This window comes from Thalassophryne amazonica, chromosome 3 (assembly GCF_902500255.1).
Source record: "Thalassophryne amazonica chromosome 3, fThaAma1.1, whole genome shotgun sequence".
NCBI lineage: Eukaryota > Metazoa > Chordata > Actinopteri > Batrachoidiformes > Batrachoididae > Thalassophryne > Thalassophryne amazonica.
In genome coordinates, this window is record NC_047105.1 from 46,458,093 (window position 1) to 46,472,254 (window position 14,162).

Sequence of the window (14,162 nt, forward strand, 5' to 3'; positions counted from 1 at the left end):
GTTTCCACCCCCATGCTTCACAGTAGGTATGGTGTTCTTGGGATGCAACTCAGCATTTGTCTTCCTCCAAATACGACGAGTTGAGTTTTTACCAAAAAGTTCCATTTTGGTTTCATCTGACCACATGATATTCTCCCAGTTGTCTTCTGGATCATCCATATGCTCTCTGGCAAACTTCAGACGGGCCTGGACATGTACTGGCTTAAGCAGTGGGACACACCTGGCACTGCAGAATTTGAGTCCCTCTCTGCTTAGTGTGTAGCCTTTGTTACTTTGGTCCCAGCTCTCTGCAGGTCATTCATCAGGTCCCTCCGTGTAGTTCTGGGATTTTTGTTCACCATTCTCGTGATCATTTTGACCCCACAGGATGGCATCTTGCATGGAGCCCCAGATTGTTGGAGATTATCAATGGTTTTGTATGTCTTTCCATTTCTTACAATTGCTCCCACAGTTGATATATTCACACCAACCTGCTTGACTATTGCTGATTCACTCTTGGCCTCTTAGCCTGGTGCATATCTACAATTTTCTTCCTGGTATCCTTCGACAGCTCTTTGGTCTTGGCCATGGTTGGGTTTGGAGTCTGACTGTTTGAGCCTCTGGATAGGTGTCTTTTATACAGATAATGAGTTCCAACAGGTGCCATTACAGTTGCAGGTCTGTGAGAGACAGAAATCTTGCTTGTTTGTGGGTGACTAAATACCTATTTTCCACCATAATTTACTAATAAATTCTTTAAAAATCCTACAATGTGATTTCCTGGATTTTTTTTTCTCATTTTGTCTCTCATAGTTGAAGTGTACCTATGATGAAAATTACAGACCTCTCTCATCGTGCACAATCAGGAGCTGACTAAATACTTTTTTACCACACTGTAATTAATAGGCCTCATCCAATTCAAAATGGTTCTGAGGCCTGGATGCTAACCAGTGACCTAAGGCGACAACTAGATGTCTTTTGTGGTGGGTGTCTTCAGAGGTTCCTTGGGTACAGCTGGAATGACATTGTGCCAAATGAACTCTCAGTCAGCAGGTGTGGAATTACCCAGCAGCTGGAGAAGGCCAGGGAATATCCAGGTTTCACCTGGGTGTGGCAATAGATAGTTACTTTCACTGGGGATGGACCATTTGCCTGGGTGGTTGCCATCCAGGCTCCATGGCCGTTCCATAGATTCTAACCAGATCTCACCTGACCAACCTAAGTAACCAGTTGATCCAAGACACTTACAAAACTAGACATTTACACTCCTCACTCGGGTTCTTGAAAGCTCCAATCAGGATATCCATTGAGTCACAAAGATCACAAATCTTCGCTTCATGTAAGATTTTCAGATGTACAGTATTAACGTTGCTTGAGCTCATTACAAACTGCAGTTTGTGGTAAAATGCCTGCTTGCAAACTGTTGGACAGTAAACTGGTGTCTTTAGGGATGGATCAGGCCTATGTGGCACCAGTTTGAGACCACAGCTCTAGTCTACTTTACTGATGCATGTTGTTTGGCAGATTTACTCCAGTGTAAAAAAAAAGGAGGCTGACAGTGGGGGGATCAACCATAGGGTGCGTCATGTCTTCATCAGACCGTAAACTATTAGCGGAAGCACTTCTCATAGCAGTATAAATAGCAGAGGTACATATAACTCAGACTCAGATATGCTTTACTGTTATTTCATCGTGTTCCATGTGACATAAACAGCATCAGTCCAGCTTGGGGCTTCTACTTCAGGGCAATAACCACAAAGAGAGATCTCCAGTATAAGAAAGTTGATTTTGCACCCAGTTGTCAGATTTAAGCTGTTATTCTGCTTCTGGTGTGGCATAATTTTACTTCCCTATGACACATTGCTAATCAGTATCTCCTTACAGGAAGCCAGTCAATATGAGCTTGGCGCATCGCATGGATTGACCTTTGGTGTGACTTGAAATTAGCTGTAGACCTGTTGACAAGCAGCAGTGGCCGTGGTGGCCATCAGACCTTGGCTTTATAAATGAAAGAAACTGACAAACAGGCCCTTTTCGAGTTATAACTAACTTCAACTGCACCTGCTCCTAATTTCCATCATGCATGTGATGATTAAAATTTCCCTGCAATAATCCAACACATGTCCAGTGGCACACAGGTATGTATAGTTTGTTACATGAGCAAAACAAATGTGTATTTTTTAGATTGATCTGGTGCTTAATAGTTACGCAAAGCTGAATCAATTTATCCTCATTATCAAGTCAAATCTGAGAGTATGTTTTAGGGATGTGTGTCACTGCATCCGCCACACCACAGTAATACATGCTGGATGGTAATCACCCAGGTAGATGAACGATCCATCCCATCTCCAGAAAGTGCATTTTCCACAGCCAGGGGAAACGTGGGCATCCCCTTGGCTTCCTCTAGCTTCTAGGGTCCTCAACACCGAGACACCTGCATGCTGGATCACGCCCAGACAGACACACCACATGTCCAATATGTCATAGCTGATACTCCCTCACAAATGTTAGTGATACTCCTCCCAAGGATCCTCCAAAGAGACCAAGTACCAATGACAAAGACATCCGGTCATTGCCTTAGGTCACTGTTTAGTGACAGCTGCCAAGTCAAACAACCACATCGCAAGACAGGAAGCACTAGGATCCAAGACTCTGGCCTTCATTCTCCTGCAATGACATCATCGTTGCCAAACATGGTCTGTCCAGGCATCTCCAGATCTCAGAGGCTGAGGATTCAGAGACATGAATGTCACTATCAAGATAAGCAAATGTCTGGTTTTAGTTTTAATCTAGGGCAGGGGTGGCCAAGTTCGGTCCTCGAGAGCCACCTTCCTGACACTCTTAGTTGTCTCCCTGCTCCAACACACCTGAATCCAATGAAAGGCTCATTAAAAGTCTGCTAACGAGTCTTTCATTGGATTCAGGTGTGTTGAGGTCCATCAGGACTAAAACCTCAAGATGCAAAAACTGCTTCTTTCCGTCCGCAGCTAGACTTAGAAATAATGCCACAGACCCCCATTTACTCTGCCCCCCCACTCCCTCAAAGTACAGGCTGATCATCCCTGTACTGTTCATCTGTATGCCTGCACAGCCCCATTCCACCATTCCACTATATCCATTTGACAGTAAACCTAGCTTTGCACATTTGTCTATTTGACTCCTTTACTTCTTATAGAAGCATTTTTTTTCTTTTATTTTTATTGTTGTTTAGGCACCAGTGACACCAGATCAAATTCCTTTATGTAAGAATTAACTTGGCAAAAAATTTGATTCTAACTCAAGTGCTGCAATCAAGCTATCTTATGATACTGCAAAGGTTGCACAGAGAAGCTCCCTGGTCGAAAGCTGAGGCAGCTCATGCAGGTGGGCAAATGGAGCATCCTTACCTCAGCAAGGACAACCAGCTTCCACTGCTGGATCCTCAATAGGTGTCCCTTTAATTTGTAGAATTATAAAACAAAAGTATTTTCTGTTTTGAGGTGCCGTATTAACAAACTGTACAGGGTGGACTTACTTATCTATCTGTGCTTTGGGCAAATGACGTGAGAACCTCTAACTCTCGAGAAGGTGAAACTCTACACAGGTGACAGAGTGACAGGCTGATTTGTATTAAAGCCTTAAAGTTTTGGGTTGTGTGATATAATGATGAGTAAGCAGATGACACAGCATCAAAGCAGTTATATCACTTCACCATCGAATCAGACGGCACTAGACAATAAGTGCCAGCGTATACAACCTCAGGCTGCAGTAACACAAACCTCCACAACACAAAGAGTAAATGAGTCAACAGCATCAAATTACAAGACGTTTCAGGCAAATACCATGCTGGGTTGTATAGTAGAGGCGCCATTGTGAAAAAAGATAATAACCTTGAAAATCAAACTCACTGATCTGGTCTGCTAATTCCACTGTCTTTAAGCTTAATGCAAATGTATTATTCAAACAACAAATATAACTGCTGTCTGAATGTGAATGCTGGAAGTTCTTACTTACTACAGAATTGATTAAATCATCATTACATCATCTATGCATGCGGTAGATGTGATGTCATAGCGTCCTGGCAACAGCATCGCTCTTCCAGCACACATCAGCTGACTCAAAACCACAGTGATGTCACTGCACCTGCATCATGCTTTGCTGTGATTGATTTGTTGCTCCAAATACATAAAATACTAGATAATGATCAGCGGATTGTATAGATTTTTTTTAATCAAAGTCGAGGCAGACCCTAATGAATACTGAAATGTCACAGCAGTATTAAATCCTCACAGTCCAATTTTAAAATAAATTTGAGGATGGCAGCTGGACAGGAAGCGATGTTATTCAGTAAGTGATTCATTCTCTGGTCTTACTGGGCGACGTAATGACTCCAGGCAGAGTAAATCAAAGAGTGAACAGATAAATGTCAGCTTCTTTGACAAGGAGCCATCCACAAATTAGTTAAAAACTGTATGAAATCAAAATGCATGACATGCACAAAAGTATAGGTCATATTTGTTTGTTTGTGTACTAATACACTGAAAAAACTAAAGTTAATAACCTCACTACAGTGAAATATAAAGATCATTTTAAATGGGTTGTCAGAGGTAAATCAGTGGTGAGTGGGGTGCACGTTACACAGTGAGCGTCAGGGAGGTCCTTACCTAGCTAGCTTTAGCTAACTAGCTTTAGCTAGTATCACTGTAATTAAACTGCAACTTAAGACAAAAGGCAGAAACTAGCTAATATTAGCTAGTTTCACAAGCAGAGATGCTAACCTTCAGGAATGCCATTTCTTAATGATGGAATACAGACAGATGGAATATAGACCTACCATCCCTGGTTCTCAAGACCAGGCACCTAAGTGACTCTACTCTTCTTTTCTTTTTTTTAGATATACTTTAGTATACACTAGTAGAGTTCTACCTTAGAATTGGAATGTAAAATAGAAGATATACCTTACTGAATTTTCATGTGTCATTTTTTGCAAAGACTTTGCGTCCGTCTATCCGTCTGTCTGTGCTCACCATAATTCCGGTCCTATTGCTCCCAGCATCTTCAAATTCACAGGGAGCATTCCTGGGACACAGACCTTGGACATGTTCAAAGATGGCTAACCTTGACCTATTGTAAGTGGTCACAATAGGTAACATTGTTTCCTATTTTTATGCTCATATGGCAAGGGTATTTTAGCATTGTGTTATATTTATAATAAACTGTGATCATACATTCACTAGCCACTTTATTAGGTACACCATATTAAATACCGGGTTGGACCTCCTTTTGCCTTTAGAATGGTCTTAAGGGCCCCTTCACACATAGTATGAATAAGTAAAAATCAGGGTGAATCACGGCAGAACAGCTCATATGCTCATATGACTGAACCACGATAACATCAAGCCGACCGGCAGGCGTGAACGAACCTGCTGCAACGGTGTCGTGCACAAGCGTGCACGAAACATTCGCAGCGGGAACAATGTGCAAGGGGTTGGTAAGGTTAGACCATACTTGTGTGAAGTGCCTTGCAACAACTTTTTGTGATTTGGTGCTATATACGAGGTCTATTAGATAATAAACCGACCCTTTTATTTTTTTTTTTAACTATATGGATTTGAATGACGTGTGATTACACCAATCATGCTTGAACCCTCGTGCGCATGCGTGAGTTTTTTCACACGTGTCGGTGACGTCACTTCCCTGTGGGCAGGCCTTGAGTGAGATGTGGTCCTGCCCTCTCGGCTGAATTCCTTTGTTTCACACGCTGCTCGAGACGGCGCGCGTTGCTTTATCAAAATTTTTTCTGGACCTGTGAGGAATATCCGAGTGGACACTATTCGAGAAATGAAGCTGGTTTTCGGTGAAAAGTTTAACGGCTGATGAGAGATTATGGGGTGTTTCTGTCGGTGTAAGAACTTCCCACGTAGTGGGACGTCGCGCAGCGTTTCCAGGCGCCGTCGTCGGCCTGTTTCGACCTGAAAACATCCTAATTTAAGGCTTAATTCACCCAGGACATCGTGAGAGAACAGAGAAGATTCAGAAGAGGCCGGCATGGGGACTTTATGTGGACATTCCACTGTTTAAGGACATTTTGTAATGAAAGACGTGCGCGCAAATTCGCCGAGTCGTTTCCGTGACGACTCGGCAAATCTGTGTGCGCGGCGACAGGAAAAACACCTCCATGTTGAAAACCATTTGTAAAATTCAGGCGGCTTTTGATGCCTTTCAACAAGTGAGTAACTGAGAAATTGTTTAACAGCTTGGGCATGTTCCAACTTGCCCGTTAAGGTTTCCAACGGAGGTGTTTTTCCTGTCGCGACCCCCCACGGTTGGGTCCAGCCCGACATGCGACTCTGCCCGCACGTTCTTTCATTACAAAATGTCCGTTAACAATGGAATGTCCGAATAAACTCCTCATGCCGACTTCTTCTGAAAGTTCTCTGTTCTCTGACGACTTCCTGGGTCAACAGAGCCTGAAATGTGGAAGTTTTCAACTTGAAACGGCGAGACGCTGCCGCCTCGAAGCGTAGATCGCCATCAGGCACCGTGGGCCGTCCTTACGGCGACACTACCAGACCAAAATCTCTCATCAGCCGTTAAAATTTTTACCGAAAACCAGCTGAATTTATCGAATGGTGTCCACTCAGTTGTGCCTTACAGTTTTGAAAAAATTTTGATCAAACAAAGCAGCAGTCTCTGAGCCATTCCTAAACAATGAAAAAATCGACGAGAGGGTGGACGACTCCTCACTCAAAGACTGCCCACAGGCGAATGACGTAACCAACAGGCGTGAAAAAACTCTTGCATGCCCAAGAGGGTTCAAGCATGTATAATGTAATCACACGTGATTCAAATCCATATGGTTTTTGAAAAAAATAATAAGGTCGGATACTTTTCTAATAGACCTCGTAAATGAAAATAAGTTGAAATTGAAATTGAGCAGCTGGAGCATGTGTAACCACATCATGCAGCTGCTGTAAAAAAAAAAAAAAAAAAAAATACATACCACCCACAGGATTCGAACCTGCAATTTACAAAGCTCGGATTGCCAGCCAGAAACTTTAGCACTGCGCTACCATCGGTGCAGAAAAATGCCTGAAATCAACAAGGACATAAACATTTTTTTAAGAGAAAAAGCGCAATGATAACTGACCAAATGGTGTTTGTTACGGCGTATTTCTGCTGATACGTGACTGAAAGTGGGGTATTTATCACACTGTTGGCTTGTCATATAGTCCTGCGGCACACCACTCACAGGACTCGCGTGTCCTGTCAGACAGATGTGACATTCAGATCGTCTGCTGCAGGGCCACATGAACTGAAGGTCTGTTTCAGCTGGGACAGCATGTCAATGTGCGCGCTCTCCAGCCCGTCACAAAAGCAGTATATGTTTATGTATTTCCATGTGAGGACCACAAGCACACACACATGCGTGTCCGTCAAAACTTGGTATGTGTTCTGCAGTTGTGACGTCCAGGACCAGAGCAGCTGTTGACAGCCAGCCACACCCCCTGTCCATTCATCGAACAGACCAAGGTGTCACTCTGTGATCAGATGAGTAATGCCTCGCCTTCGGGGGGGAGCATGTGAACCACACGCATGCAGGTGTTGGACGAGAGTGTGCGAAACACATGCACACATGTTGTTGGGGGGAGCCAACGCTCTGGCACACCACATGTGTGTTGCTTTGCAACTCCACAGTCTTGGGGGCACTTAGACAAATTTCACCGCAAGCTCGAAAGTGATCCTCTGCTGTTTTTGTGCTAATAGCGCAAATGGCCACACATTTTCTAAGTGTCAAGCGAGCAGTGTTAGATATTCGTGTGTGTCACGTGAAATTTGGCCAAGAACTGCCGTGAGAGGGATTGAATGGGCTCTCACAGTGCAAATAGTTGTAACAACAGGTGTACAAGGTGTTGGAGGCAGCTCTGATTTTACATTTATTGCATACAGTTCCTGCTTCATGTGCAATGTGACCACATTCGTACTATGTGTGATGACGCCCTAATTCTTCATGGAATAGATTCAACAAGGTGTTGGAAACATTCCTCAAAGATTTTGATCCATACTGATATGACCCATTCAACCAGTCTGCCCATTCTCTTCTTGACTCAGCAAGGAATTTTTGTCCACATAAGTGCCGCTCAGTGGATATGTTCACTTTTCCGGACCATTCTCTGTAAACCCTAGAGATGGTTATGCATGAAAATCCCAGTAGATCATCAGTTTCGGAAATACTCAGACCAGCCCGTCTGGCACCAACAACCATGCCACGTTCAAAGTGACTTAAATCCCCCTTCTTGCCCATTCTGATGCTCAGTCTGAACTTCAGCAAATCATCTTCACCATGTCTAGATGCCTAAATGCATTGAGTTGCTTCCATGTGATTGGCTAATTAACTATTTGTGTTCACAATCAATTGAGCAGGTGTACCTAATAAAGTGGGCGATGAGTGCATATCGTTCATTAACTAGTTTTAACTTTTAAAAATGATTCCAAATTTTTTTTCATTATCAGTAATTATTCAAATATCATTACAATATCAAGAAATCAAATTATTTTAATGGTACAGAAAATGTTTTGAAATGATAATGTTATATATTCACTGCTTGATGAAAATGTCCAGTCATGGTTCCTCCAATTATAATAAGAATTCTCAACAAATTCTTGCTCATAAACAAGAATGTTCTGTAGTTCACAAAATTAACTTATTCATTTTAACAGCATTGACTGAATGAATCTGGAGCCCAATCAGTGGTTTGTGTTGATAACGTTAAAGAAGAATTATGGAAAACCTGTCTTAAATGCTTAAAAATAAGATGATCATTAATTGAACATTGTGTTCCATAATCTGGGGTAAAAATAGAGCAGATGGGATATTCCTGTAACATATGTCACAGAAGTTCAAACCAGCTGTGTCAGACCTAATAATGTTTATAGCAGGAGAATGTCTGTGAACACACTTTTAGAACTGTGTGACTTTGGAGATGTTTAACAATAAATCTCAAACACATGAAAATGTAAAACACAGATTAAAAATTTGTTTTGCACTACACACCCCCTTTAATAATTATCTTGTTGTGAACAAGACTATTTTCAAATCTGTTAAAACCTTGATGAAATACTTAATCAATTAAAGATTTCTACACAGTTGCATGTTTAAAACATGTTGACGTGTTTAACAATCAATACGGTGAAGCTCTACAAGAAAAAAACTGAGCTGTGTATGATTTGGACGGCCTCGGCGCTCACTGCAGAGGTGACCAGAGCACTGTGGATAAGCCGAAATGATTGTTGATTAAGCGATATTTGTCATTCACTGTATTTCATCCATGTTATTTTCCAAAGGTGTGATTAAAAAATATCTCTGGCTTGGCGGGGTTCTTGTTAGACTGGCCAGCAGCCAAAGTCTATAATACTGAAGGGGAAACGCTAAATTAAATATTAAACATGAACAGACAGTGCTTACAGTCATTTTGTATTTTCTGGTGGTCCATCATCCAGCGCCTATGTGTTTCCTCTTCAGGTGTAACTGCTTTTGATCCCGTGTTTTTTGATAACTTTGGTCTTTGGGAGTCATTTTGTGTGTAGAGCAGGTAGATGAGTGGATAAGGAACTGGCCTGCCAATGTGTTGACCTGGCTTCAAATATCGCTCATGCTACCTGTCTGTCTGTGTCCTTGCACAAAACACTTGTTCTACATTGTCCTAGTCCACCCAGCTGTAAATGCATACCAGCCTTGGCTTGGCTTGGGAAGTGGCCTGCATTGGACCGGCGTCCCATCCAGGGGGAGTCGTAGACTCTCATCTGCTTGATGCATTCCAGACATTTCTTTCAAAGTCATTCCAGACATCTAGTGGTCACCTTAGGTCACTGCTTAGAAGTCCCCAAAATATTTATTACACTGACCTACATGGTTCGAATTATGGGGTGCTGGGGATTGGAAGTGGAGAGTCTAACTCCCCTAAGTAAGACTTGGAAACCCCAAAATGTTATGAAAACACTTTTGGCGGTGAAAACATTTGTGTATCCTTCTTACTTGTAACTGAAAACATTTGACAACACCCTTGACCCTTAATTGGAGTAAGTGGTTGAAGATGAGTGAGTGAGGGATATTCTCCCTATATCATATTTAAATTCATAAACTGACAAAATTCTGTATCATTTTGTTATTTACTTGGTCTGAGGGAAGGTGTTAACATTTTGAAATTTCAATTTTAGTCTTTTACTGCCATATAAATGAAGAAAAATCAAGAAAACAACCTTATATAGTGACACTAAGTCTTTTGCATAGCACTATGTTTGTACAGCTACATTTCCCTTCATCCAATATTAACTGCAGTACCTCCAGAGAGGTAAATTAAAATGAGCTTTTATTTACAGTCATGCGATAAACATTCTTAAAAATGTCCCGTCAAGCCTGCTGTCGTAATTTATTCATGGAATCTGAAGGAAGGGTGCCGAGTTTATGCGGCCTCACTCAAAGATACGCCAGAACTACCTCATAGTAACTCATCATGACAATAAACACGCCTCTGTTCTCACTTGCCAATACATAATTAGGAGCATCAGGCTGAAAAGCTCCAGAAAAACAAAATCTGTTCTCCGTCTTGAGGTTGATCATTTATCAGAGGCTGCTCTCATTTGCTTGCTGTAAATCACATTCTTGTGTCCTCACAGTCAATTTCACACTTACTTAGTGTTAATACAAAGATTTGATAAACTCATCACCAGCGTGGCGCTCAGCTCAGCGTGACTGTCCTTAAATGGAAACTTGTGCATGAAGCGTGAGGTGCAGGTGCGAATGCACAAGTCATATATGAAATGCAAAAAGACCAGCGTGACACACGTTACAAGCTGAGTGCTGCATTCACTCACTCACCAGCTCTGAGGTTCTGGGGGTAAGCTGCTGGTGAAGGGCAAGAGAGAACCCAAAAAAGGTTCCCTGTCTCCCAGTTTGTGCAGTGTGTGAGTGGTATCCAGGTTAAAGCCGCAGGCCGGGCTCCAAAAGGTCAACAGGGCCCAGATCAGGGTTGTCCAACAGTAAGAGCTGGAGGAGAAGGAGACTGTGCTCCCAAGTCCCGCCACGGCTGCCATAGCAAAGTGCAGAGCAGCTTCTGCACACAAGAGTGATTCCTTTATGGCTCTGAGATTAAAAAGAGAGAAAGAAGCCAGATCATCTGCAGGCTCCTCTGGAGATGGCCCTCCCCTGGTTTTTGCAAGAAGCCAGATCCTCGGCAGGCTCCTCTGGAGATGCCTCCCTGGTTTTTGCCTCACTCAGGCCGTCCCGTGCTGGCCTCTCTGCTCCGTTTGCTGCTGTCAGTCTGTGGAGCAGGCTGGGAAGTTGTGGCTGCCAGTATGCTATCGTGCTCTTCTCTGAATGCATGTGCGTCTCCTCTCCCCTCCTCCTCCTCTGTGCTCTCCCTGTGTGTGACTGAGGGAGACAGAGGACAAGTGCCTTGAATAGCCCGCTTACTCCTCCGCCTCCTCTCCTCTCTTTGGGTCCCTCCACCTCCCCTTCTCTCAGCTGACATCAACACTCAAGGGACTGCTGCCAAAATACCAGGCAAGGTTGTCAAGATACTTGGAGGCCACTGAATAGAGAGAAAAGACAGCAGGCTTTTTTATCTGTTGACTTCACACAGCCTGGTCCGCCATCACTGTCTGTCCACTTGGTCATAACTCCATGCTTTTGGGTAGATATAGTCCCTGAGAACCTTAATTCAGGCCTATTAAATCAGATGACTATTTTATGGGTTTATGAGCAATGTAGAGCACTACAGGTGCAATGTTTGCTCTGAGAATACTGATGGAGAACTATAGAGAAGGCCAGAAGAGTTACATTGTGTGTTTGTGGATTTAGAGAAAGCTTATGACACAGTGCCAAGAGAAGAGTTGTGGTATTGTATGAGGATGTCTGGAGTGACAGAGAAGTATGTGAGGGTACTGCAGGACATGTACAAGGAGAGTAGGATAGCGGTGAGATGTGCAATAGGAATGACAGACTTATTCAAGGTGGAGCTGGGATTGCACCAAGGATCAGCTCTGAGTCCTTTCTTGTCACAATGGTGATGGACAGGTTGATGGATGAGGTCAGACAGGAGTCCCATGGACTATGATGGTTGCAGATGACAATGTGATCTGTAGTGAGAGTAGAGAACAGGCTGAGTCTAGATTGGAGAGGTGGAGAGATGCTCTGGAGAGCAGGGGAATGAAAGTCAGTTGGCACAAAACTGAGTACATGTGTGTGAATGAGCCCAGTGGAATAGTGCAGTTACAGGAGTAGAAGTGGTGAAAGTAGATGAGTTTAATATTTGGGGTCAGCTGTTCAAAGTAATGAAGAGTGTGGTAGAGAGGTGAAGAAGAGAGTGCAGGCAGGGTGGAGTGGGTGGAGAAAAGTGGCAGGAGTGATTTGTGACCAAACAATATCTGCAAGAGTGAAGGAGAATGTTTACAAGACAGTAGTGAGATCAGCTATGTTGTATGGTTAGAGACGGTGGCACTAAAAAAAGACATGAGGCAGAGCTGAAGATCTGATTCTTTTTGGGAGTGATGAAAATGGACAGGATTAGGAATGACATATCAGAGAGACAGCTCAGGTGGGAGAATTCCCCACGTGCCACCAGGCAGAAGAGGGAGGCCAAAGAGGAGGTTTATGGATGTGCTGAGGGAGGACATGCAGGTGGTTGTGTGACAGAGGATGATACAGAGGACAGGTTGAGATGGAAATAATTGACCTGCTGTGGCGACCCCTAATGGGAGCAACTGAAAGAAGAAAAAGAAGTAGTAGTACCTGGGCATCAATGCCTGGGTGTGAGATTAGATAGATATTTGTGATATACACTAAGCCCCAACCTCTGCCTGCTCATTCATTCATTTTCTGCCAGTTATCTTTGTCCTGGTAACAGTGGCAGAAGATCAAGTAGCCCCAACCTCTGCCTGTCATTAATGAAATGTGAATATTCTATTGTTTTTATTGTTGTATTGTTTTTATTTATTTTTTTAGATATAATTTTATTTCATACATGTAGTTTCATTAAGGTCCTTCCTTACTTCTATGAACAAGAAAAGGAACAGACGGATGATATGTCCTGTATTGTCTGCTGTTTTTATATCAGGAATTAAATATTCCGTGCTTCCCCGCTGCTGGGACAGGTCCCTGCTGCTTCATCGGCGCAGAATCCGCCTACATTTTTGGTGGTCATATGGCGTCTGTACACACCTGTCTGACCAGGTGTTCCTCCCGAGTGCGTCACGAAGTCTGACATTTTCCCCCATTCAGTGTGAATCGGCCTCATTCATGTTCTTTCGTGCTAAGTGTTAAGGGGCCATTACATTACAGACCAAGCATTTCTGTCATAGATAGTCCAAACTATACATTTTTGGAATCTTTATAATCAGAAAAATAATGTGACATACGAGTAAAATTCGTAGTTTTCAATATGACTGGAGCATTTTTAAATTTTGACTCCTGTGTAATTTCTCAATTGACCCCTACCTGGTCACCTATTGAAAATTCAAGTGGCCATTAAGTTTTTTTCAAAAGAGTAATATCTAAGGAGTATTTGTGCCAAATTTGGTGCTTGCATCACCATTTGAAGGATTGTTCAGTCATCTGCCGCACTACCAGGTCAGCCAAAGGGAGAATTCCCCACTAGCCAAGCCAGTAGGAACATCTTTTCAAGTCTGGACTTCACCTTGTTACAATATGTACAGATGTTAGAAGTTTTATTCATTTTAACACCCACTTTTTAAATTAGGGTGAGATTCCCACACTTGAAGGTGTCAGTAAGGAGCAATTACTCAGAGTTGGCAGAAAACTTTCAAGTAGCAGGAGCGGCAATGCTTTCATTACAAAATACCCAGAAATGGAATTCATCTAACAACTATGGGTGCACCGGGCCAAAATTTCAGATCAGTATCACTATGATATTGGCCAAAATTATTGCATTTATATCAGAAATTGTGTATGTTTTCCTTTTGGAGAGTAGAATATTTCTTTTGCAGTTTGAGTTGATGATTTGTTAGATGGCTAAGTGCGCAAACTACCTCCACCCAAATGTATTTATGAACAGATTAGCTGTTTTTAGAAATGTCCAGCAGGTGACATATGGTATATTACATTTAAGCAAAACAAAAGAGTAACCAAGTAGTTAAGTGTGCTTGTTTCTAGTGTATAAGGTTCCCATTTTAAGGCCCATTCGCCA

At 42.6% G+C, this 14,162-nt stretch overlaps 1 protein-coding gene across 1 annotated transcript in view; it reads right to left on the minus strand.

Annotated features, from left to right (window-relative positions):
- Positions 1-11,102, minus strand: part of itga7 (integrin, alpha 7) — a 109,537-nt gene extending 98,435 nt beyond the window's left edge. Inside the window, 3 exon segments of the mRNA XM_034166166.1 lie at positions 10,838-10,854; positions 10,856-10,902; positions 10,905-11,102. Of these exon segments, the coding sequence (XP_034022057.1) occupies positions 10,838-10,854; positions 10,856-10,902; positions 10,905-11,052 (212 nt within the window). The 5' untranslated portion in view covers positions 11,053-11,102.
- Between the last annotated feature and the right edge of the window lie 3,060 nt (positions 11,103-14,162).